This window comes from Pezoporus occidentalis, unplaced genomic scaffold (genome assembly GCF_034315485.1).
Source record: "Pezoporus occidentalis ecotype Australia unplaced genomic scaffold, CSIRO_AGI_Poc_V1 ctg25, whole genome shotgun sequence".
Taxonomy (NCBI): Eukaryota; Metazoa; Chordata; class Aves; order Psittaciformes; family Psittacidae; genus Pezoporus; species Pezoporus occidentalis.
The window spans coordinates 4,054,235-4,079,491 of NW_026914394.1; the positions used below are offsets into that span (position 1 = coordinate 4,054,235).

The 25,257-nt window shown below is 39.5% G+C and overlaps 1 protein-coding gene across 2 annotated transcripts in view; it reads right to left on the reverse strand.

The window, feature by feature from the left end:
* Positions 1-2,140: 2,140 nt before the first annotated feature.
* Positions 2,141-25,257, reverse strand: part of EPS15 (epidermal growth factor receptor pathway substrate 15) — a 56,268-nt gene continuing 33,151 nt past the window's right edge. Inside the window, exons 14-25 of one of the 2 annotated variants that reach the window (XM_062623193.1) lie at positions 21,851-22,012; positions 20,824-21,021; positions 18,605-18,802; positions 17,983-18,060; positions 17,524-17,614; positions 16,094-16,129; positions 14,940-15,073; positions 13,342-13,411; positions 9,482-9,558; positions 8,826-8,988; positions 5,914-6,092; positions 2,141-4,042 (exon numbers count right to left, since the gene is read on the reverse strand). In XM_062623193.1, coding sequence (XP_062479177.1) covers positions 3,896-4,042; positions 5,914-6,092; positions 8,826-8,988; positions 9,482-9,558; positions 13,342-13,411; positions 14,940-15,073; positions 16,094-16,129; positions 17,524-17,614; positions 17,983-18,060; positions 18,605-18,802; positions 20,824-21,021; positions 21,851-22,012 — 1,533 coding nt within the window. In that variant the 3' untranslated portion in view covers positions 2,141-3,895. The remainder of the gene's footprint in view (positions 4,043-5,913; positions 6,093-8,825; positions 8,989-9,481; positions 9,559-13,341; positions 13,412-14,939; positions 15,074-16,093; positions 16,130-17,523; positions 17,615-17,982; positions 18,061-18,604; positions 18,803-20,823; positions 21,022-21,850; positions 22,013-25,257) is intronic. The other variant, XM_062623192.1, reaches the window with a different exon arrangement.

Here is a 25,257-nt window from a genome sequence, read left to right on the forward strand (position 1 = left end):
TTCTTCCCCTCTATCAGCTAGCTACCTGTTCACCCACTTCAAAACCTAATGCTTTTTGTTTTCAGTTTAAAATCTAAGGTCCTAGGAGCTCTGGATCTCTCAATTTTAGCACAACAGGAATTCTTAAGTATTCTGAGCAAGGAATGGCAATGCAGCTGGTATTACTTATGCATTTTTTTACTATTATTTTTCTTTAAATCTTAGATGAAAATCACTTTCAGGATATTACTCACCTAGACTTGATGGCTTGTCACCTGACAAATAAAAAGTGCCTTCCCGTCTTTTCTAGAGTAAGAGACAAAGGCCAAACCAAAGCTCCGCTCTACCTATCAAAACAGTAAGCTTCAAAGTTGCTTGAAGATCTTCAAGCAAGATTTTTTTGAAGGCAAAAAAGATCTTCAGTTTGGGAAAGTTACTGTCTACTTCCAGGATGAACTGTTGACTGTTTGCTTTTAATTCGACATTATCTTGTGTTTTGTAATTGCACACGGCAAACAAATCCTCTTTCTTCTTATGATAAAAAAGAATGGATGCATCTGAAAGCCAACCACCATGTTCACTCCAAGAATGGAATTAAATTTAAGAGTATTCACTGATACGGAGTTCCATAAAGAGAAGACATATGACTTTAGCTGCCAATGTTCTGCAACAGATAAGATACTTTTCCAAACTCAGTTGAATTTAAGTAACTAAATGAAGTTGTTGAGCAGTGGGGAAACAGCACTACGCAACATGATTCTGACAGCTCAATGCTACTTCTGGTAAGAGGTGATACACAGCATGGTGCATCAGACGGCAGAGGATGGCAAGGAAGTCGTTGTAAACCAAAGAAACCAGTCAAGTCTAATACTGAGGTCTACCACAACCGCTTTTAGGTACTAAAAGCAGAGGGGTTAGTATGGCTTAAGTCTGCTGTACTGAAGCAAACAGCTTTCAACCCAGTATGTCAGTTTCTTCATTAAGCACTTTTATTGCCACTTTATTCCCTGTCAGTACTTCACAATGATGTAACAGCCTTAACATTAATCCCCAGTATAATTTCCAATCAGCTGCCAATACAGTTTCTAGTTAAGTTACTTCAGATAACTTGCACTAGAAATGTAACTGTCGAGTGGCCAATTCATCTGCCAGACATTAGCCTCTTTAATCTTGAGTGCAATGGTATTCTGTGAATGCAATAGGAACTTTTACATGACAGAACTTCAATGTACAGGAAAACTAGAGAAAGACAGTGAAGAGGATATCAAATTATTCAAGATAATTAGCAACCACCTAACCATCTTCAGCTTCATGATAAAGAGTTAAATAGGCTGCACACAATTTGAGAGGGGACGGTTTGAGGGGAAAGACGGTTGAAAGCAGCATAGTCAGAGGGGCAAAGTGCACCCAAGATGGAAACGTGACAGGAGACTTAAAAGTAAATAATAATTAAAATTGGGCAGCTCACAGAAGGTTTCAAATAGCTTCAAGAGTGTGTGTGAACCTGATAAAATTAATAAAGATGCTATACTACCTAATCCAGTTGATGTCTCATTAAAAGAAAATAGGCAAAAAGATTTGGGTTCACTTAGGTGAGTGTATTAGAACTACTGTAACAAAAGGATCATGGCAGGGGATTTGGACTAGATGATCTTAGGGTCCTTTCCAACCCTAACTATTCTATGATTCTATGATCAAAAGACACATGAAAAATGTTGCTGGAACTCCTAAACCTCTGACTAAGCACTCTATGACGTAAAGGAGACATCATGCTGACAGACATATTTAAGAAGAATCATATATGCTGGGTTAAACTAAAGTTCTCTTAAGCCCTGTATGTTGACAGCAGAGGTGATTGTATATCTTCACAGATAAATCTTAAGTACCTAAACATGTGGGCTCTGCAACTCTTGTGCAGGCAAAAATCCTTGGACAAGAGTAGCCTGAGTTTTCTTTGAAGCTGCCACAACTCCTAAAGGAGGAAGTGTCAGCTGGGATTAGTGTGCACTTCAGCTAACCTCAACATTCAGGCAACTCTTTCCTCTGCCAATTTACTCACTCCCATCAGACTACAATCAGAACACATATTGTTTGCATGACATTTATATATTGTTTCACAGCTAACAGCGCCCTTTTGACAAAACAGGCAAAGAGTTCACACTTGTGTACTTAAACTTTATTTCTTCATAATTACAGGCTATTGTTAGAATTTTTAACCAAAAGGGAAGTCTATAAATAGAGGCTAATCCCACCTGAACAAGGTTCTCCTTTAAAAAAACAACAGTTAAAACTTCATAAAGTAATGCCATTTAGCTCACAGCAGTGGTTTGTTGGTAGTCTGAGTAAAAGTACTATAGTCAGAGTCAGTAACATGAAATGTAACATCAAATGACTCAAAACTTTAAATTCCATAAAGGAAAGCAGGAATATATATATAATATATACATATAATATTGTGTTGGTCCACTGAGTATACATTTTTTAACAAAAGATAAGAAACTATGTAATCCAGTTAAGCATATGATTTGCAAGATTAGTGTACACTCATTACAAAGATGTATAGATAAGTTATAACTATTTAATACTTGCAAAAATTTAAGTTATTTTTCTGAGCAGGTGTTTAAATGCTCATTTCCCAGTGCAAAAAGAAAAAAAAAAATCCCAGTCACATTACCCATTTTTCCTGAAAAATTGAAAATTACCCTCAAATTCAAGCAACAGCAGCATTGACAGGTAATGGGAAGAACTTAAATATACTGAAGCATGGTCGAGTTCTCCCCCTTCGCCCAGTGTTGTGTGTTGAAATGCTTCAACTTCCTCAACAGAAATACTACAGGCTGAAAGTGCAAGGAAAAAAACCATAAACTTCTTGATGTTTATGCTGCTGTCATCCATTTTTCTTGGGGCAAAAGATTATTTGGGGGGGGGGTATTACTTTAATGAAACCGATTCTTTCAATAGTTTTTTTCAAAATGAACAATAAGTTATCTTCTTTAAGTTATTTTCATTAACATTCTATCAATCCTACTCTTGACTCAGTGACCATTCAGAAATCATTCAGTTTAAGGTGCAACTATCAGTTGGCATTCAATAAATTACATATACAGAAAACAACTGTGGTAAAAATAAAATAAAAACCAGACTACCTGTTTTATTTCCTATTCTCAATCCTATTTCAAATTGAACTTCCTAATTTGCCAGTTCAGCTGCGTATTTCACAGGCAAAAGTGGCTCAAATAGCAGTGGGGTCTCCCAGTCTGACAGTCATCTTGGCCAACAGCAAACGCACATGAATCAACAACTCAACTGCTTTATGAAACAAAATAACAAGTCTGTCTTAAAACCTATGACCATGCAAGAAAAGCATTAAAGGTTTCAGAAAGACATACTCTTTCTGACTTACACTCCATGAAGATTGTTATTTCAAATCCAAACATAGAATCCTCAATGAAGTGAAAATCTATATGCATACGTACAAAATAAAGCACTTCACAATTCTGGCATTACTAAAATCTCTTTAGAAGGATAAAATGTTTTGAATGACTAACTGCTTGATGGGAGACAGTCAGCCATGACAGAATAATTGCTGTGATCACTTTATGCTCAATTACCAACTGCTGACAGATTGCAGCCAAACTACAATCTCACTGTCTTCATTTTAAACTGATTCAGTTACAGCTGGGAAAAGTACTTTGTTCTCCTGAAAACTTGAGAGAAATTGAATGCTAAACTTAACAGTTATTCAAACAATAACCAAAAGGATTGAATTTAGCAGAAACATTCACATCACTTTCAGAAATTTAAAACCTTTCGTGGTTTCTTGTATATATGTACTTTCTGATTAACATTTAAGTAGATTAGGTATTCAGGAAAAGGGACAAAACAGTTGACGTAAGACAGCATCTTATTCTAAACTTCATGCTTCTGATATTTCAGATTTACTGAGTGCAATAGCCAGTTCCAAGTCTTCTTGCTCTTGCTGTTTTAGTCTTGCCAATCTTTCTTTCTCTTCTCTCTCACTTTCCCTCTTAGCCCATTCAATCATGTCTTCCTCAGTAGAATACTGCATTTTCAAAAGACAAAACGAACCAGATTAATAATACAATGATAACTACAAGTGTCCAAGTCCTTGCTTTAAGTCACAATTAGTTTTTTTTAAAAAATATATGTATTCTAGTCTTCAAATATTACTTGCTTTTTAATTTTAATACACTTAAGATTAGTTTCGTCTAAGGTTTAACTATGAAGAACTGCATCAAAGCTATCTAATTGACGTTGTTTTAAGCAGTGTTTCAAAGTTCAGCATTAAGCTTCAAAAAAAATTATGAGCAGAAAGTACCATAATTCAAATTGTATTTTGGACAAACGTCTACACAAGAAAAAATTTGAATAAATAAGGAGAACATTTTGCAGAATGCACCCCAATCCACACTGGGGACATCCAGATTTACTCTATTTGCATTCAAGATGATTTTCCCCAGGTGACAATGACTGCAACAATTAGGTGTAGAATGACCGTTTAATTGTGCAGATGAGAAATACTTCTGCCAAGAAGCAGCAAAATAATAAGGTAACCATTCAGTTAGAAGCTGAGTAGTAATACAAAGAAAGGTCAGTGTGATACAAGAGATAAAAAAAAAGAACATATTCTTTCCACGTATATCGATGTGAACAGAATGTGAACTAAACTTCTGTGGTACAATGATTATAAATCATACAGTTAAGGGTATTATCTTAAACAAAATACAAAAGGTTATGCTAAAGTTTTTTTCTAGTCAGCATGCAGAAAACCAAAGAGGTAGGTGAAGCCCATGTCTTCATGAATGTCCCAGTGTTAAGTCTGAAAGGATTATCATAATACACTCCAGCTAGTTTCTGCTTTGGGCTGCCTCTCTGGGAAATGAATACAGAAAAGCTCGATTTTTCTCCATAATTCACTCAGTATTTTCAGTAATTGTAGCTGGTAAAGAATACTTTTTTCCCTTCATAAAGATAATGAAGATTTTTGCATTCTCCTCCACATTTCACGTTCTCTCCTCCAAAGTGGCTTCTCAGTCCCTCTAACTAAAAGCATTTCAGAAATTATCATGCTACAAGACACATCAACCAGTGCAAGTCAATTTTAAGAGCCTGTCAAAACTCAGTTGACTTCAAACAAGCACATAGTTTATTAGGTCTGAAAATAAAAAAAGCAGTATGATCAAGATACTGTAAATGCAAACTGCATTTGACAGGTATCAAGCTTGCAGGAGAGATGATGGCTTTCAAAACTCCTATGTGCAAAAGCTCAAAAGGAAAAAACCCAAAACTATATAAGCATGCACAAACCTTTAGATTTGCTTCTACTGCTTGGACACCACGACTTCTATGAAATGGATTCTGGTTATAAAGAGACACTTACTACTTTATATTTCATTGTACATATGACTGGAATTTACCAGCCATGCCAAACTCAGCAAATAGTTGACATTAACATACACTGTGATGAGGCTGTTTATCAATATTTCTGGACATTGAGATTATGACCAAACAGGTCAGTGACAGCTAAATTAAAATCACATCTTTTAATTGGACAGCTAACAGTGTGCCTGTTATACACATGTAATTTAAATCTGCTACATGCCCTGATAAAACGGATAATCTCCAGAACAGAAAGATTTTAAAAGTCCTATTTTCTAATAGCTAGGAGGCTTCCATGAAAATTAAAAAAAATCACAAACCCAATGCAATTTAAACAGTAACTACAACATTTTGCAGTATTTTATGTTAGGACAGCCTCAGCTGTAAATTAAATGTAAATACTGTTACAACTGAAAGCGATATCCCTTTTGTACAGGGGATATGTTTTAATGTTTTAAATCAGATTGAAGACTTCAGTATGAACAATTCAAAGCTGTCATTATACTGAAACAAATGTAAAAAGGGTTTACTCACAGTACTGAAGTTTGCAAAATTGTTGGGGTCAGCCTCTTTACTGATGCTGGTGGGAGCAAATGGATCACTGAATAGATCTGCTTCTTGTTCTTTGGGAATGTCTGGGGTGGGGAAAGGCTGAAATGGATCGCTCGGTTTAAAGGAATCTGAAGAGTCTATTTGATTGATAGGTCTTTTCCCTTAGATTAAAATGAATTTAAAATGAATTTAAGATAGCAGGTAATAACATGCTAAAAATAGTAAAAAAAATAAGAACAAATTCAAAAGCTACTTGGAATGCAGCCTCTTGTAGTAAACTAGTGGAGTTGCAGTGACTTCAGAGAGGGATTGCCAATTTAAAAAATGAAGGTACAGCCCATAGTTTCTTAAAGGGTAATCAGGTAAAAAGGAGCACATATATGTTAATGATCCAAGAACACAGTTATAGAACCACAGAATAGTTATGGTTGGAAAGAACTTTAAGATGGACCATGGGCAGACCATGTCACCCAAGGCTCTGTCCAACTCGGCCCTGAACACTGCCAGGGATGGAACATTCACAGCTTCTTTGGGCAACCCATTCCAGTGCCTCACCACCCTCACAGTAAAGAACTTCTTCCTTCTATCTAACCTGAACTTCCCCTGTTTCAGTTTGAACCCATTACCCCTTGTCCTATCGCTACACTCCCTGATGAAAAGTCCCTCTCTGGCATCCCTGTAGGCCCCCTTCAGATACTGGAAGGCCGCTCTGAAGTGTCCACACAGCCTTCCTTCTCTTCTGCAGGCTGAACAGCCCCAACTTTTGTACTAATTAACTATTTTGAGAACAGTATTTCTAACAGTATTCCTGCTCTATCAACACATTAGTTTTGTCTTGTGCTTCTCAACTGTCCACGATCATTCTAACAAGGCTCTTTTATTATTTGCAAGCTAGCACATTTTTTTTCAGAGACCAGGCAAAACACCATGTCCTCTCACTATGCTAACACCAGGAATTTCTGGAGATTCTAAACTAACAAAACGAAGGAGTATGGTAACAAGCAATCACAGGTTTAACTCGTTTGTTAATCCTTGCCTTGGTAGCTGCAGACATAACAGAATCAGGCACAAGCCCCCATTTATCTTGTTCTTTCTTTTAGCTTAATTCTAGTCAGCTTTCAACACCTTTGAGGACATTAACCCAAATATTTTATGAACAGGTGAGCTGAATTCCATCCCACCATTCTCTCCATATGTTACTGCTTACAGAAAAGGTTTCATTGCAGCTTCCTGAATTGAACTAGTGGGTTCTGCAAGTGGCTCAACATTTACAATGGTTGCATTTTAAAACTTGCTTCTGTTGTCATTTTAGCTTAAAACTGCAGAATTGAACCAGTGTGCTTATTATTCTGTAAATCAGCCTAAAACCTCTTTCACAGACCAAAAGAGATTCTAATTTGTCAATGAATTAGAAAATGCCCTCTTGGAAATGTATGATTTAGACACTTCTGAGGTAAGCTTGCTATGACAGCTCTCCCCCATTGATGATGATCTACTGGCAAACAATGAGTGCCTATTTCTTGACTACTGGGAGAAGCACCTTCAAATGACATCCAGAAAATTGCATTTATGCATGGGAAGGATTAATAATTTTAAGACTTCCCACTTCCTATTATATTCCCATGTAATGCCACGCTTATGCAAGGCATAAGCATGAAATATACAATCTCCAATCTGCCCCAAAAATCATGTAATGGCGGTGCTTATCGGTATCTAGAAAAGCAGTGGGTTTCAGAGGCAAGCAAACAGCCCTTCTGCATGCTTGCCAGTAGTGTGAAGAATTAAAATAAAGATCTGGGGGCATTTATTTGAAAAAGTATTCCCTTGTTTTGGATCAGATCAAGGGAGTCATTAAAACCAAACACACTTAAGTATCCCCATTTATCATTTCTCTTAAGAAAATGATTTTTTGGGGAATGGTTACGAAAATAACCGCAACACCATTTTTTAATATGTGAAAAACAAACCAGGCTACTTTTTACTAGTCACCTATTGATAAGGATGCTGCTGTTTCACCAACCAGAAGCCTGCATTCTAAAAGCAGATCTGTGCACCACATCATAGCCACTCCCATACAGTGAAGTCGCTAATCCTTTTTTGTTTTAGATAAGGACCACCATTAAGATGAACCACTATCAAGCATTCAAATTATCATTGTTCCTATCAGCTGTTTTAATGCTATTCACAATGAAACTGATTACTTGCAAGGCGCAAGCATGAACCAACTCTCACATCAACATTAAACATTTGAGTTTAAATTTTAGTATTAATACACCTACATTTACTGTGTTCCCCCTCTTTTGAGGAAAATGCTGAATACGTGTTTAAGTTTCATTCTACAGTTTTCCAAAACACCTTCAGATTAATCCATAGGGTCATAGTGCAAAAGTGATGCAGTAGAGTTTTTAAAGAAAGTGAAACAAAGGACAGAAACTTCAGAAATATTAGTGATATATTTTCCAATCTATGCAAAAAAAATAAGAAGTCTGTTGTAACATGGGCTTGCTGCAACCACAAGAAGGTGGTGTTATCTTTGATAATCATGGCCTTATCTGGAAAGCAGGCACACCTTCCACTAGACCAAGTTGCTCCAAGCCCCAACCAATCTGGCCTTGAACACTGCCAGGGATGGGGCAGCCACAGCTTCCCTGGGCAACCTGTGCCACTGCCTCACCACCTTCACAGTAAAAAACCTTTTTATGCCTTATCTGAATCTCACTGATCCCAAACACCATGCAGCATTTAACTCCAAGGGAAACACCAAAGATGAGGAACAGACTAGTTTCACATCCTGCTTATTCAGTCTCAATCAAGCACTTCACCATTCCCTCATACTGTCCCACTCCAATATTGAAGCAGCTAATTGCTAACAACATCTCAGCACTGGCTCTTACCAGGGGGTGGTGGACAGGGCCTTGTGGGAGTTCCAGTTTTAGGGGGCAGTGCAGGAGGAACATCCTCACTTTTAGCTGGTGGTTCATCAAATAAGTTTTTAGTTATGGTCACACTGTTGGCAGAACCTGATGTGGAAGAGCTAAAAGGATCCTCGTTGTTGGCCTTTAACAGAGAAAACAGCAACACACGCATTTTCAGTGCAATTCCTCTATACTTCCCCCTTCTTGTCAGTAATGCAGTATTTATTTAGAGCTGAAAGTTTGGACTAAGACAGAAAGAAAATACTTTTGTTTGGTTTTACACATATCATCCACACACTCTGGGCTATTGCAAAATGAAGAAAAATCAGGAATGTTTTGTGTGCACAGCAATATAAAGTTGAGTGCAGTCAAATATGCAAAAGTAGTATTTGTGCTGTTAAACTCAGTGAATTAATAAATTATGCCACTGCAAATATAGTGAAAATACTTACAAACCCACAAGGATTACATTACATTCTTTGCAGTATAGTGCAATTTACTATAAAGGCCTCTTTTTCAAGTAACTCAACCATTATAAATTTTTAGTGGTGGCAAAACTGTAATGGAACTGTTAGCAGAGAGGGTAAACGGTGTCTTGTCACTGTGGAGTATGAGTAGCAGTAGCTTTGTATTACCTTTGACAGCGTGCTAAAGTCAGCAAAGCCACTTCCAAAGGAGTCATTTCCAAACAGAGAGGCAAAGGGGTCTGTAGCTAAATACACACAAATCAAGAAAACAGAATGAGATTAAAAGTTAACCATCAAAGAGACTGGAAAAAGTCCCTCAACAAACAAGTAACCATTGCATATTTTGCAGCATAGACTGATTCAAGTGAAATATTTTGAGGTGGGCCCTTTAAGCAGCTTTTACAAAAGCTCGTAAACTTCAACTAACAATTAAGAATAATTCTTCTAAACAGGGAGTCATTAAAAAAAATCCTGGTATTCTGGTTTCCTACATTAAAAAAAGTGGAATTTACCACTGAAAGTATCAAATAACCATTCTACTGGATGTTCTGCTGAGCTACATGTCCACAGAGGTATTTATGGGTGTATGCACACAAAAATACACAAACACAGACATATTTATATGTATATATGTGTCGTGGTTTAAACCCAGTCAGGTTACTCGTTCGCTCACTTCCCCCCCCCCCTTGCTTGCCCTCCCCCTGCTCCCGGAGGGACGGAGAGGAGAATCGAAAAGAATGCAACTCCCACGGGTTGAGATAAGAACAGTTTAGTAACTAAGGTATAACACAAATCACTACTGCTACCACCAATGATAACAATGATAAAGGAAATAACAAGGGAAGAGAATACATCATCTCACCACCAGCCGACCGATAACTCGCCCCCCCAGCCCGACCAAGCTCTGACCGATACCTCCTCCAACCCTGCAGTCTCCCAGCCCTTCCGGCTAACTCCCAGTTACATCCTGGGCATGACGTGCTGTGGTATGGAATACCTCTTTGGTCAGTTTGGGTCAGGTGTCCTGTCTCTGGTTCCTCCTGGCTTCCCCTCCTCCCTGGCAGAGCATGAGGCTCACAAAGTCCTTGGCCAAACCAAAACATCGCTTGTTATCAGCTCTGTTCCCGAGCTGAAAGTCAAAACACTGCACTACACCAGCTACCAAGAAGGGGAAAAACGACTTCTACTGCTGAACCCAGGACATTATCCACCCCTTATTCCATACCATTCACGTCATGCTCAGATCCCACATTTTCAATATACCATCACTCTTATCTTAGTGCATGGACCAGTCCCTATAAAGCTGCTGAGTCCATCTGGTCCATGATGTCAGTCTCCATCTCTTCTAACAGTCTTCCAGAGCAGGAGAGACTGTGTGCAGTGTTCACACTCGTGAATAACCTGGGCAATAGTGTCCATTGTTAAGTCCACCCCTTGATCATGAGTCCATCTCTATGTTGCATCTCTGCTCTGATGGCCTGAAGTGCCATGGGCCCACCAGGCTTAAAATAATTCACTGTCCCCTTAAGCAGTTTCTGCAGCTTGTTGCTGGCGACTCCATGCAGCTGCCTTCCATCTCCGACGCTTCCAAAGCACTGGAGGGGCCCAGTGGACTAGATACTTGCCCATACTGTCGCACACACCCTGCCACTCCTGGCTGTCCAGCCTTGGGAAAAACCTCTTGGTCACCCTATATTGTCGTCTAACCCCAGACAAGACCCAAACCTGACTCTGCTTAACCTTTGAGATCAGACAAAATGGTCGTGGGTAGAACACAGCCTGTGTGTGCGCCAACATGCTGATCCCCGTCACAATCAGCAGGCAGGTCCCAAGGATACCCAAAGGCCATTCAAAACCTTCAGAACTCTCACACGATGCTGCTGTACTTGTCACTGGGGCTGGTGCAGCTGCTGTGCTTGCCGGCTCTCCCACTGCCAGCTTCTCTTTTCCTGAGTCCAGCTCTTCCTCCTCTGCCTTGCTGGGAAATGCTGCGTGGTCTCCTGCATCCTCCTGGGGCTCGGCGGGCGGCTGCCGGGAAATGCTCTCGGCCGTCGCGGGGCTGGGCTCGGCCGCGGGGCTGGGCTCCTCCGCGGGGCTCGGCTCTTCCGCGGGGCTCGGCTCTTCCGCGGGGCTCGGCTCCTCCGCCGCCTTCTCCCGCTGGTCGGCAGCCGCCTCCTTCCTCTCCCCGACCGCCCCGACCTCCTCCACCGGCAGCCGTCCCCTCGCGGCCTCCGGCTCCGCTCCCGCCGCCGCTTGGTCCCCGGGGCCGCTCTCCCGGGCCGCTTCGGCTGCCGCCGGCTCCCGGGGCCGCTCCCCCTCGGCTCCCCGCAGCCTCACGAAGATGGAGAGTAGGGTGAGGGCCAGGGCGGTGAAGAGCAGCCGGACGGCCAGGTACAAGTCCACGGCCACGTCCGTCCCGCCCTGCTGCTGGACCCCGCCCGTATTACAAGCCATTGCCATAAAGCACAGTGAGACAAGAACCTTAGCCCAAGCCCCATACTTGATAAACACTATCACAGCAAATACCGGCTCTACGTAAGTTACAACATTCTGAAGCTGTGAGATCAAGCGAAAAAACTCTGAGAGCCAATAAATCAGCATTGTGACGAGTGACTATTAATCCAGTCAAATCTGTCGTTATCTCAACCCTTCGTGCCCCACGTTGGGCGCCAAAAAGAACTGTCGTGGTTTAAACCCAGTCAGGTAACTCGTTCGCTCACTTCCCCCCCCCCCTTGCTTGCCCTCCCCCTGCTCCCGGAGGGACGGAGAGGAGAATCGAAAAGAATGCAACTCCCACAGGTTGAGATAAGAACAGTTTAGTAACTAAGGTATAACACAGATCACTACTGCTACCACCAATGATAATAATGATAAAGGAAATAACAAGGGAAGAGAATACATCATCTCACCACCAGCCGACCGATAACTCGCCCCCCCCAGCCCGACCAAGCTCTGACCGATACCTCCTCCAACCCTGCAGTCTCCCAGCCCTTCCGGCTAACTCCCAGTTACATCCTGGGCATGACGTGCTGTGGTATGGAATACCTCTTTGGTCAGTTTGGGTCAGGTGTCCTGTCTCTGCTTCCTCCTGGCTTCCCCTCCTCCCTGGCAGAGCATGAGGCTCACAAAGTCCTTGGCCAAACCAAAACATCGCTTGTTATCAGCTCTGTTCCCGAGCTGAAAGTCAAAACACTGCACTACACCAGCTACCAAGAAGGGGAAAAACGACTTCTACTGCTGAACCCAGGACAATATGTAAATATGAAAAGCCCACTGTGGAATAAAGTATCTAAATCTCATATAATCTCAATCGAATTCAATAGTACCCTTTCATTCTTATGTGCCTGAACAACATCCAAAACCTCCTATTCTACTCTAAAGTAAGAATTGCACTGTCTTTACTGATACTCACTTCTGCATCTCTAGAAAATGGCATGTTTTCCCTAAAATTACACAGGCTTACAATATGAAATCACACATGGATTCATGTTTTGGATTACCACTTGTCAGTGCAACCTGGGAAAACAGGAGATTAGGGTCTTCCCTAACACATCTTTAGCCCTCAGATGTGAAAAGGTCATAGCAAAACAAAAGGAGAAAGCTTTAGCAGTAAAAATTCTTGATGAAGAAGTTACTCTATCCCACAGCTTTCTACTCCAAGAGGAGTCATCTTGTATGTTATTTACAAAGTAACATAGAATCTCTACCAAAAAAAAACCCCTAATGGGAAACGGTACAAACATTCAAATAGTCCAAACACTCAGATTAGGATCTTTAACCAGTTTTAGGTAAGGCAGAGGAACATTCTTGTGGATATACACTACACATAATGAGACAGTTTTGGTTTATAAAAATACCCTCCTGTAAACTTGCACCTTATTTCATACTTTATAGGAAAATCCAGAAAATACAGGAAATGTCTAAAATGCTCCATCACAAATTCAGTTAAAAGACTAGAAACAAAAGTAATAATAATAAAAAAGGCAAATAAAACTCAGAGCAGTTTGATGTATATAATCTATTTTTACCTGGATCATTCGATGTAGTAACAGTTGTTCCACCAGGAGCAAAAGGGTCATTCTTCTTTGATATCTCTGTCTAAAATAAAAAAATCCTTGAGGGAAATTTGTTTTTCAGCTTGAAAAACTCCTCATTCTACAAGCAGAACCACCATTTGTTTTAGTTCAGGGGTTTTAAGATAAAATATTTTGGAAATAGCTTTTACGAGCATCAGTAAACAAGTCTGTTAACAGAAACTCCTCCTCAAAACAGTGATTAATACTCTCAAAGGACAGAAAAAAAGGTACAATATGTGCAACATACTTGGTCACCACTAACACAAAATTTAACAGTATCTGCTGCTTATTTTAGTCTTGGATTTCTGCAACCAGAGCCATCTTCATGAAGATGTATCTACAAGATATCAATACTGCAGGCTTAAATTTCAAACTCCGACTGACTTTTATGGTAACACCACCACAAAGCTGTGGTAAAGCTCTTATTATCAGACTGCAATAAGGCCAAGAATTGGTTATATTAGAATACCAAGACTGCAAAAAGGATAGCTATGCATTGAAGATTGTAGAGTTGGAGGACTGAAGGTTGGAGCTGTAGGCTGTGGTGTGCAATATGATCCTGAGAGCGGCACAACACGCACACCACATGGAAAGACACCACCACCGTTAGGTGCAGTGATGTCTCACTCTCTCCACTGTTTTGGGTTTGCCTCAGACACACTCTACAGCCACTAATCCACACTTATCTTTAATTCTTATATATGTATATGCATATTTTATACACACAAAAAATTGGAAGTGAGGCACGAACAGAAACAGCACTGGAGGAGGAAAGAAGATGGCAAAAGGATGGAGACAAACTTACAACATGGGAAGAGTTTCAGCTTCTTAGATTGTTGGCCTATCAGCCCTAAATATTACCTCATCTTCATCAAGTTCTATCCAACATCAAAGAATGTTTCATACCCAACTCTACCTTTTAATAGGCTCAAGACTAACCAATAACTGCTCAGTTATAATGTGAACTGCTAAAAGTTAAACTGAAGTACTCCTGAAAGAGGTAAAGGGATGCATTCAGTAAGAATCTCCACATTATGAGAGGGCTTCAATGACTTACTGAAAAGAATAAACCAAACCCAAGCAACATACAGCTATAGAACAATCTGGCTCTTCAGAGGGGAAACTGCATGCCATCTTTCAAATAAGATATACAACATCTTTATTGATCCTATAAGCTGTGGAGGCAAAAGTGTCTCAACATAACTTGGTGAGATTAACCTTGGGTTTCTTTCAATGTTTGTAAGTTCCACCAGCTACCAACAGAGCTTAGTTTGTTATTCTTAAATGTCTGCTCCTGTGGAACAATGAAGCTCCACACTGAAACATCTTAAAAATGGGTTTTTTTTTGGTTTTTACTTCTATTTCATCTGTGGCTATTTCTAGGAAATAGGAAGCAAAAAAGGACAAAACGAAGCCAAGGGGTAAGAGGTAACCATTTATCTATATGATTTCCAAATATCAGCTTTTCAAGGCATGTCTAAATGTAGGAAAAAGGTTATTTTGTCCAAATTATAGAGAGAAGGAAATAAAATGTATGCTGCCAAACTTACTGTGATATTACTGTTGTCTGCAGTGCTAAATGGATCAGTGCCAGCAGTTGCAAATGGATCAGTGGAGGACTGTTTGAAAAAACAGTCACTTGCAAAAGGATCCGAGCCTTTGAAGGGATCACCACCAAAGGGATCTAAAAATAAACATCTCATTAGCATTTCTGCCAGCTTTACCTAGCTTGGTGTCTTAAGAACTAAACATTATATTGCTTTTTTGCATACTGCAATGCGGCCATACTGCATTTAAGACCAAGTATGAAATTCACCTGCAAATCATTTGTATTCTGTGATTCAGGATTAGACAAGCCAATATTTTCTGCACATCGTAGGAACTTTGGATGGTACCAGTGCTGTGGTTCTAGAACCATCTATCTGAGCATACAGTTTCTTTAACCAGACCCCCTAAAATGAAGCATTTTACAAAATCTAATGTTTCCCATAACTGTCCTCCACTCTCCACCAGACAGAATTGATGTTTCTTATTTGGCACTTGGTGCTCAAGGCTATTTTTCCATGGGCTTCCTACTGGCCACTTTACTTTTTTGTTAGCTATAACTTTGTTAGGACCAAGCAAAAAATGCAATGACATTGCCTCTACAGCCACTCTAAATAAAGACTTCCCACCTTTTTCAGTACTTAGGTCTAAAGAAAATTGGTGAATTAAGAGCCTTTTGAAAGAGCACAATCCTACTTGTTTGAATACAAAGCAGGCAACAAGTTTGAAGGCTTCTGTTCACCACCTTCACATGCTTAAATCCCAACTAAAGATACTTCCAACAAGAGAGAAGTTCACTGGCAGTGGGCTTCTTTGGGAGGCTGTGAATGCTAAATCCCTGGCAGTGTTCAAGACCAGGCTGGACGAGGCCTTGGGTGATATGATTTAGCGTAAGGTGTCCCTGCCCACGGCAGGGGGGTTGGAACTAGATGATCTTAAGGTCCTTTCCAACCCTAACGATTCTATGATTCTATGATTCTCTGAAAAGCTTTAACACAAGTGGCCACCTGCTACCACCATATATTTATCTATCCTATGGTGACTTTTTGGGTCATTTCCACCTTTTGTGTGCTGAAAGTGGTAATACTTTTCCTCACATACTCTTCTAGTAGGAACCATTTAGAAAAACAAACACATTAGAGGGTACAAAATTACTTACCAATTTTCCCAAAAGGGTCATCTTTGAAGGGATCACCTGTTAAAAAAACAAAGTTACATGTACTCAGATGGAGTCTTCTGGATACAGACTCACTTCTACATTTAGAATTTAAACAGCTCTCACTCAGAGGAATAGCTGCACTATTTTCAATGGAACCACAAGAACTAGCATTACATGAAGCTAATTAGACATTACCATCATGAAACACATAAAAGCAGCCATCTCAAAGATGCATTTTTGTTGGCTATTGTCCATAAACACCCACATTATGCAGTATCTACAACCACAGTAATCCACGCTAGCCACAGATAGGAGTTTAGTCTCAGTTCTTTTTAATTCTCACAGGCACCATGATGGTAGCTCCTAAGCGCTCATTTCTGTACCAGATGCATGGTCCCAACTGCATTAGTTCTAACCCCTTATCTACATCTGAAAGAAACAGATATACTGTTTCCTAGCTGTAGGTATCTACCCCTGAATATATAGAGCGCACAAAGCCTAAAAGGCTGGCGGCTAACACGCCTTTTTTCTCTGAAAGAAAGGCTTTGTTATGTGCTCTAAGTAGAACCTCTTCAATATGAACAGAAATCAAGCAATATCCACACAGAAACCAGTCAAGCTGTTTTCAATTAGTTTCATTTACTAATTAAAAGTATTAAACTGCATTGATATTCTTTCAGAAGCCAAGCAACGAGAAACAAATTTAGCTTATTTTCCTTTTGAAGCAATACCAGCTAAATTGATCAGACCACACTGATTCTGAAAGCATGCAAAATCATATTAATGTGGCTGAAAACATCCACTTCAGCAGTTAATCCGAATTAACTCCCCTTCTCCAAGTGGCTCCATACAGACAGATCATTCCTTCCAGAATAAAAGAAACATAAAAGCAGAGCAGCAGCATTCAAAGTGGCAAAGTTCTTAAAATAAAGCATAGCACTTCCACAAGACGAACAGATGGTGCAGTTCCACATTACCTTTCTGTGAGTGCCAAACTCACCATATGTAGGGCACAGCCATTCATTCGCGACCACCCACACCCTCCCCACACCACAGTTCACTGAACCCTCAGCTGACCTGTTTGTGGATCTGTGCTGCAAATTAGATTAGTGACACCGCATGTATCACAACTGTGCCCACACCTTTAAGACCAAAATGCAACCAAAGGGTGGGTGGGGTGTAAGAGAAGTACTCAGGAAGAGCAATGAGGGAAATGTGCAATTCTCACAGCTACTTAGAAGGTCCAGCTGAAGGAAGGAGAAACACCCTGGACCTCTCATCTCTATAATTTCTATTTTCATAATGCTATTGGCTCAAACATGTTCGCATTTGTTGTATATAGAGCACTTCCAAGGTTAAGAGTAGTCTGAGATGTGTTCATACAAGACCTATTTCTGGAAATCTGTACTTAGAGAGAAAAGTTTACTTACTGCCAACAAAAGGGTCAGACTGGAAGAACTCTAAGCTGGTTTCAGAACCTATATCAGGCAATGAATGAGATTCAGCATCAAATGGGTCTTCCTGGGCAAGGCAAAACAAGTAGAGAAAAGTATCACATTAAGACACGCAGGATGGAAAAGACCTATGTTGTCCTGTGTTACCATTTAGTAGTTTTTTAAAGCTGGGGATTTCTATCAGCTAGACAGCTGAAAGAGAGCTAGAATTCTACATAATTCATCAAGGGAGATCCAAAATATTTTTCAACTACAACCTGTTATACGAGATTAAATGTTTTTTATGACATCATGCTCTAAATAAAAACAATAAGAAATAACAACTTGATTTCCCTGTTGTCCTGTGAGCAGGGTACAAGTGACACAATGCCAGGCTGAAACAGTTTAACCAGGATTTAATTTGCCTTTTCCTCCCCCAGATTTGAACAAACTCACTTTTTTGGTAACAGTTGCAGCTGGGGTCTCTTTCTCTTCTTCTACAACAGAGGCTGTTGTTTCTGGACTATTCCTTATCTATATATAAAAATAAAAGCAATTCACTATAAATAAGTAAATAGAAGACTACACAATATTAAGTATTAAGCAGCTAAAAGAACATACTAAAGGATACTTCAAAGGTTCATACCTATTATAGAACATACTGAAGTGTTCTGTAAACCCTGAGAAAGTTAAAAAAATATATCAAGAATCTACTGGGACATAAGGTGGAGCATTTAAAGGAAGACATCTTTAGATGTTCTGTACCATTCCTTATTCCACTCTTGTTGCTCCAACTGGAGACAGCTGCTCTCCTTCAATGTTAATTCTACTATTCAATTTATGATATTTTGCTTTTGAAACAAATACAAATTTTTATTGCCATATCCAATTCATACTCAAATTGCCTCCTTCCCTGCTTATCAACTTTCAGATTGTGGAAGCACAGTCCCTCAGAATAACACTCTGAAATTTCACTTGTGCAAGTGTTTAACAACATAATCAATCTTGATACATTCTTAACTTAATCCAACTTCACAGCTGCATTGCATGATGATCAAGCAGGCAAAACACTACTCACTGGAGACACACTGTTTATTTGCTCATCTTCTGCTATACTTTCCCCTTCAGCATTCTCATTAAGGTTAGCAGTTTCACTGCTGCTGTTGCTAAGACTAGAATGATCCACAGTTCCATTAACAAGTGTAGTATGTGGCTGAGAGTGCCAACTAAACTGGTTATTTTCCAATTCTTTCAGCTCAAGAAGTTTTGTCTGTACCTGTAAATAGAAATAAATGTGTATGCATCAATATGACAAGACACAAAAACCAGTATATGACCATGCCCTCTTAAATATAAGATGGAAGATGTATGTCTGAAATTCTTATTTTCAAAAGCAAATATATCCAAAACCGTGTTATTTCAAAGGGTGACATTTGGGAGATGAGCACAGATCTGATTTGGAGGAGGTGCAATGTGGTTGAAGGACAGACCTGAGAACCTTCTCCTGCCAAGGAAGCAGACTGCATCACTGGCAACATCAAGGCTTGATGCTTTTTTCCTACTCAAACTCATGAGAAGAATTGCAAAGCTTTCAGGATTTTATTTATTTAGTTTGTTGGACTTTTGGGGGGATGGGGGTTCTTTTCATTTAAATTACACATTAGCCTTAAACTCTAAATTACAGATGCTGCTTTATCGCAATTCTCATCTTCCAAAAAGGACAATTACAAATTCATCTTCTCCCTCATGACTTCCGAAGTCTATAAAATCCACAGTCTGTCTTCCTAAGGAGACAGTTATATTCACATGTTATTATTTCAGCAATATGCTGAATGCAGTGCCTCACAGCAAACATTTACAATCCACTTGCCAGTTATGAAGGAATTACTGGATTTAGTAGATTACATAGAAGGTTGGATGGAGCCTTGGGCGACCTAGTCTAAGGTGAGGCACCCCTGCCACTGGCAGGGAGGTCAGAACTGGATGAGGTGAAGGTCCTTTCCAACCCAAACTATTCTGATTCTACAGTGAACATAGTTCAGATATTTAGCTGTCTAAATCCAAATGACTTCTGCTAGGTCAGTCACATAATAGAGGTTTCATTGACTTGTGCATGTCACAAGTCAGGTGGCAAAGACAACACCAGGTGTCTTTCAAACACAGACCTCAGACCAAGTATTAGCTAAGCTTGCCTAAAGCACCAAAGCATTGTTCAAGAGCAATAAAATCAGGAGTACTAATATAAAACCTATGAAAAAAGTCTGTAGTACAGTCAAGCATAACCACTTATATTATCAGGCTCAAATCTGTTCGTTGAAAGTACCACTTGCTAGCATATTCATATTGAAATAGCACAATCTTCCCCCTACCTCTGAGGAAACAATGGAAAATCCATTTGTTTTCTTATCAGTTTCTAAACCTCAAAGCCAAACTTAAAAGTTACAAATATGTTATGAGGCTTTTCAGCAGAAGAAAGTGTTTTGCTGAACAGTGGAAGTCTTAAGAACAAAAAAAATGAAAGTGTTAACAAGTTAGAGATATGAAATGTCTCTAACTGTGTGAAATGACCAACCCAAAAGCCAGCCATTTCTCAGGTTCAAAGTTAATAGAAGGCTCTTCATTTTGATTTTAACTTGAGAATGATGCGAGTCTGGCTAATATTTTAGCTGGCAAGTCAGAGGAGGTGAAGAATAATGAGGAAAGGCTGTGCTAGCTTGCACATCCCTGAAGTAAAAATAAATCACTGATCACAGAGAGATGCCAAGTGTTCCTTTAGCATAAAAGCAGACACTTCAAAGCACAGCGCTTAAAAACAGTGCAGACATATCCCTGCTTCTCAGTATCTAATCTCAATCAAATTTATTCTTACATTCACCTTATTTTCCCACTTCAACAATGCACTAAGTAAATGTTATTAGTAATTTTATACTGATTTCACAACCATTAAAGAATAGTAAGAGCATGCCGCAAGCCATGGCAGAGGAAGAAAGCTTAAATTACTGGACATAGAGAATTCACACATGCATTATCCATTTTTCATTCATTACATTTAGACAAATTATTTATGAAGTACAATAAATTAATCCCTTTTATTAACAAAACTTGGACAAAAATCACGAGGTATTCTTGAGCCAGCCTCCAAGGATCCTAACAAGCACAGAGCACATGTATAAGCAACTGAAGACATGAGCAAATAGTGAAGAGAAAAAAGAGAACAACTCCTTCCCCTTAAGAAAAACCACACTAAAGGTTGTCAGCTAAAAAAAGCTTTTTTTGGGGTCTTTCACAGCGCCTTACTGAATTAATTTCCTGTTGTGAATCCTGCAGATGTTGCTGAAGAGGTCCCAGCTGTGCTTTCCCAGACTCAATGCAATGCTCAAGCTCCGCAGTTTCTTGCTGCAAGCGACTCAGCTCCTCTTGAGCTTTGGTCAGTTCATCTTCATACGCTGAAATCTTTGATTCTTGGCTTGTTATTTCAGCCTTCAGCATGGCAATCTACAACATGAACAATATTTCAAAGCCAAATTATAAACAAAAAAAAAAAAAATATCACACCACTTCCAAATATATCCAAATACCAACATTTATCACCAGAAAAAGTAAAACACTCATAGCTAGTGCAGAGATTATAGATCATACCTGAATAAGAGGTTAATTCCTAATTGGTATCAATAGGATCATAATATTCTAGCTGTTTTCTTGACTGCAGTGGCTTTAACTAGAAGTAGGTAGATTTAGATTAGATATTAAGAAGTTCTTTACTGTGAAGGTGGTGAGGAACTGGCACAGGTTGTCCAGAGAAGCTGTGGCAGCGTTCAAGGCCAGGATGGACAGGGCTTGGAGCAACCTGGTCTAGTGAAAGGTGTCCCTGCCCATGGCAGCGAGTTGGAAAAGCTTTAAGGTCCTTTCCAACCCAAACCATTCCATGATTCTATAATTTTAGACCCTTAAGAAATACTGCAGCTTTTTATTAGCAAAAAACTCTACATACCCATAAGAGATAACTGCTAAGAAATCAGTCCCATTAATTAGTGCTTCTAATTACACTTAAATTGCATTCTAATTTTGCACTATTTGCTTGCACTTAACCTTCTTTATGTGCAAGTGTATCTCAGGATGTTTGTTCACACACTGATACTAAATTAGGAGGTCACTGGAGTGACGTATTTCCTATTCTCTATTGGTCACAAAATCTTGATGCTCAGGCTGTTTATTTGTTAAAGTTCCCCACCCCCCCCCCGCCCCAACAACTGTTATGCTGCAAGGCTGAGTTCTTCATAATGAGAGATTTATTCTTTCATGGGCCTTACGCACTAGACCTTACCAAATGGGCTTCCTCTGCACATTTCTGCCTGATATCATTCAGTTGCTCTTCCAACTTAGCCTTCTGCTCATCAAGATCGTTAAGGATTTCCTGTGCTTCCTGTTTCTGAGCTTGCAGCTTTTGCAGGTTACTGCTCTCCCGCTTTACTTCATCTTGTAGATCCTGTAAGGAAACAGATTAGCTTTGCATGTTCCCTCTCTCCTAACCACTAAATCCCCCAATATAGACTGCAGTACTAACTTGGATTTCAAAGGATCAACAAATTATCTTTCAGAAGCCAGCATTCATAACATGGCAGATAAACAAGTGTCCTCAAATTCTAATTCTGAGACGTACAAATAAACTGCTTTTTTCTTTTCTTTATAAGAAAGAATCTCACTGAAATATTGAAGATTGTGCATCAACACAGAGATTAACTCTTTTACACACAGGGAGGTTAAGGTTTCATTTTGAATTTAGAAGTTGTCTTTATTCAGGACACTCCATTGTCTGTCTCTATGCTTTAGCAATATGTTCTACTGAGTTCCATAGTAATAGAAGGTCTTTATTCCGCTCCTTCCCCCTTCAAAAGCACACGGCTGAAAATAGGAACTTGTTTTAGCAACGTGCTAAATGACCAAATTGGTGCATTAACAGCTCAAATGCACTCCCTTCTAGAGCATCCCTGCTTTTCATTTTGTGAAAAACAACCAAACCCATGTTTTCCATGTAACAGTACTGTGAAAAGTGCACATTCCACACAAAGCAATATGGCATCTTTTAATTTATGAAACAGCAGTATGTCTTGTATTCCCAGTACATTAAGTAGCACCATATGATGACTAGTTCATTCCTGAGCAACAAGAATGGTTATACTTCAACAAATTGCACGGATGACATTGATATAATGTCAAGAAAAGAAATTAGGATGAAGAAAGAACTGTTAAAGTCAAGAGGAAGTGATAGTAACAGGGAGATCAAAAAGGATTAATACAAAGGAAAAGTATTAGATGAAAAGAGAAGATCGCAGCCTTTCCAAGAAAATATGGTAATTGAAGGAAGAATCATGAACAACAGTAAAACAATGAATAGAGAAAAGATTGAGGAAGATAAGGAAACAAGCAGACGTGAATTTCTGATTAGAGCATATATTCGTGTGCTGCTCTAGGCTAAGATCCTGGCATCCTTTTTTAGGGATGTTCTGTTTGGGGGTATTTTTGGTGAGGGAGAGCATCCATATGTGCCAACACCTCCAGAAAATCAGGACAGAAAAGCCAGACAGAAATAGAAAGGCATATGGTGCAGCAGTCAGATGCTAGGGGAATAAGTAACCTCGAGACAACTGGAAAACTACCTAAAGAAACATCATAGATGCTTTTACAGAAAACACCCAAGCAAAGCACAACCCCCTAAACCACCCACACAAGCCCCCAAATCATATTTGAACTTCAGTAAAGGGTGTATGACTGATGTACAGCAGTTAGACTAGGTGAATCACTGGGTGCTTTGAATCTATGAAAGACAAGCCAGCACACACACACAAAAAGCTCTTACAGCAGCTACTGACTTGGATAATTGGGACACTCTTGATCCACTCATTTTTCACGTCGCTTTGAAAAGCAAGTATCAGCTGATACCCAACGCAAGCAATGGGGGAAAAAATAACAGCTTGAAGAGATTTCAGTCTCCTTTCTCTAAAAGCAAGCAAGAATTGACATCCACGCAAGCTAAACATAGATCACCTCCACTCTTGCTATTGTTCCTTGAATCCCAGTGTTGGAACTAAGCACAGGAGTAGAGGAGCACTGAGGAGACCTAAGTCTGATGGCTCCCAGAAGAGAAAAGAAAAAAAAACCCAACCAAAACTAAACCCCAAGCATGTTCACATAACCATTCCAAAATTAAAGGCTGGAGTAGATACAATACACAAAACTAGGGATAATAGACACATCTTCATGTACCCTGAATACTCAGATACATCTTCATGCATCCTTCATGAATCAGGCTCCAATTAAACTTGAATTTCAAAGAACTCTCTCAGCAGAGAAGCAACATCTCAGTGTTCAAGCACTCAGTGAGATTCTATATGAAAACCATTAACATATTTGAGGTGGTACAAGCCATTGTTTTTACATCCTTGTATTAGATTTACAATCATTATAACTCTCCATGTCAGTGTATTGTAGGACAAGGCAAGTCCAGAGGTGTGTATTTCCACAGATTGACAGGAGATTTAATAGCTTTTTGGTGTGTACTTCACCAAATGATTCATGCACTATCAAGAACTATGAAGCCTGCAATAGCATGGAAAAGTTAAACTTCACTGTCTTCCTAATGGCTTGGGTGCCCTGCAACTAAGAAAGAACAGAGAAAACCCAGTGTTGAGTGGGTACTCAAAGCATAAATCTATTTAATAAAACTCAGGCCAACAAGGAGATCAAAAGGCTGGAAGAGAAGGCCAGAAACATTCCAGACTGCTTAGAGGGCCACAATCCCAAGATATCTTTTACTTTTCTCCCCTGAAGCAGTCTCATATGCAGTTACACTTTTCACCCCCCAATGACATGAACATCTATTACATTTTTTTCAGGAGTTACATGCATTTGTTCTAAAAATTCCTTTACAAAGTTTCAGTGTCCCATTTTATTGACATCAATGAAATTCCAGGGAACATTGTAACTGTTGGGAAAGCCAGGAGAAATACTACTTATTTCAGAGTCTTAGCAGGTAGACTGACAAACCATGCCCATACATGTGAAGTGCTAGACAGAAGACGAGAGTATTGTGGATGTGTCCAAAGCCCCACTGCTTGAGGCAGTGTCCAGCTGCTGAAAACCACTGTAGTCCATTATCTGTGTCTAGAAGGGAGGGCTGGTGATGAGAGTGCAAGGGGATAGCCAGGTAAAGGCATTTCCTGATGTCACTTGGTATGTGGTCAAAACCTAATGTTTTAGTGACATACTAATGCTGTAAACCAAAGTTCTCTACTGCCAAGAACATTTAATATCTGAATTTATTACTCCCGTATTTATGAGAAAAGGCTAATCCAATCACAGCATAAGGAAATTGTGCCTTAGAAGTTTCTTGATCTTTCTTATTCTGCCCATAATTTTTTAAGTAAAAACACTCTTATTCTTTGCTACAGAAGGGCTGATATTTTAACAAGCACATCAAAACCCATCAATGGTTCCTTCTAACTCTTTCTGTCTTGGTTTTTTTAATAGCTATTAACATAGTATAGAAGTTATTTTATAGAGGAAAAAAACCCCTGCCATTCTTTCCCTCCTCCCATAAAAATCAGTTCAACACATCACAGACCCCGACTATACTTGAGATTATAATTTGTGCACATGGAAGTAATTCTGATCTCAGAACCATGGAGCATGATGCCACAAAACTGGCTTGATCCAAGGTGGCAGATAAGAATG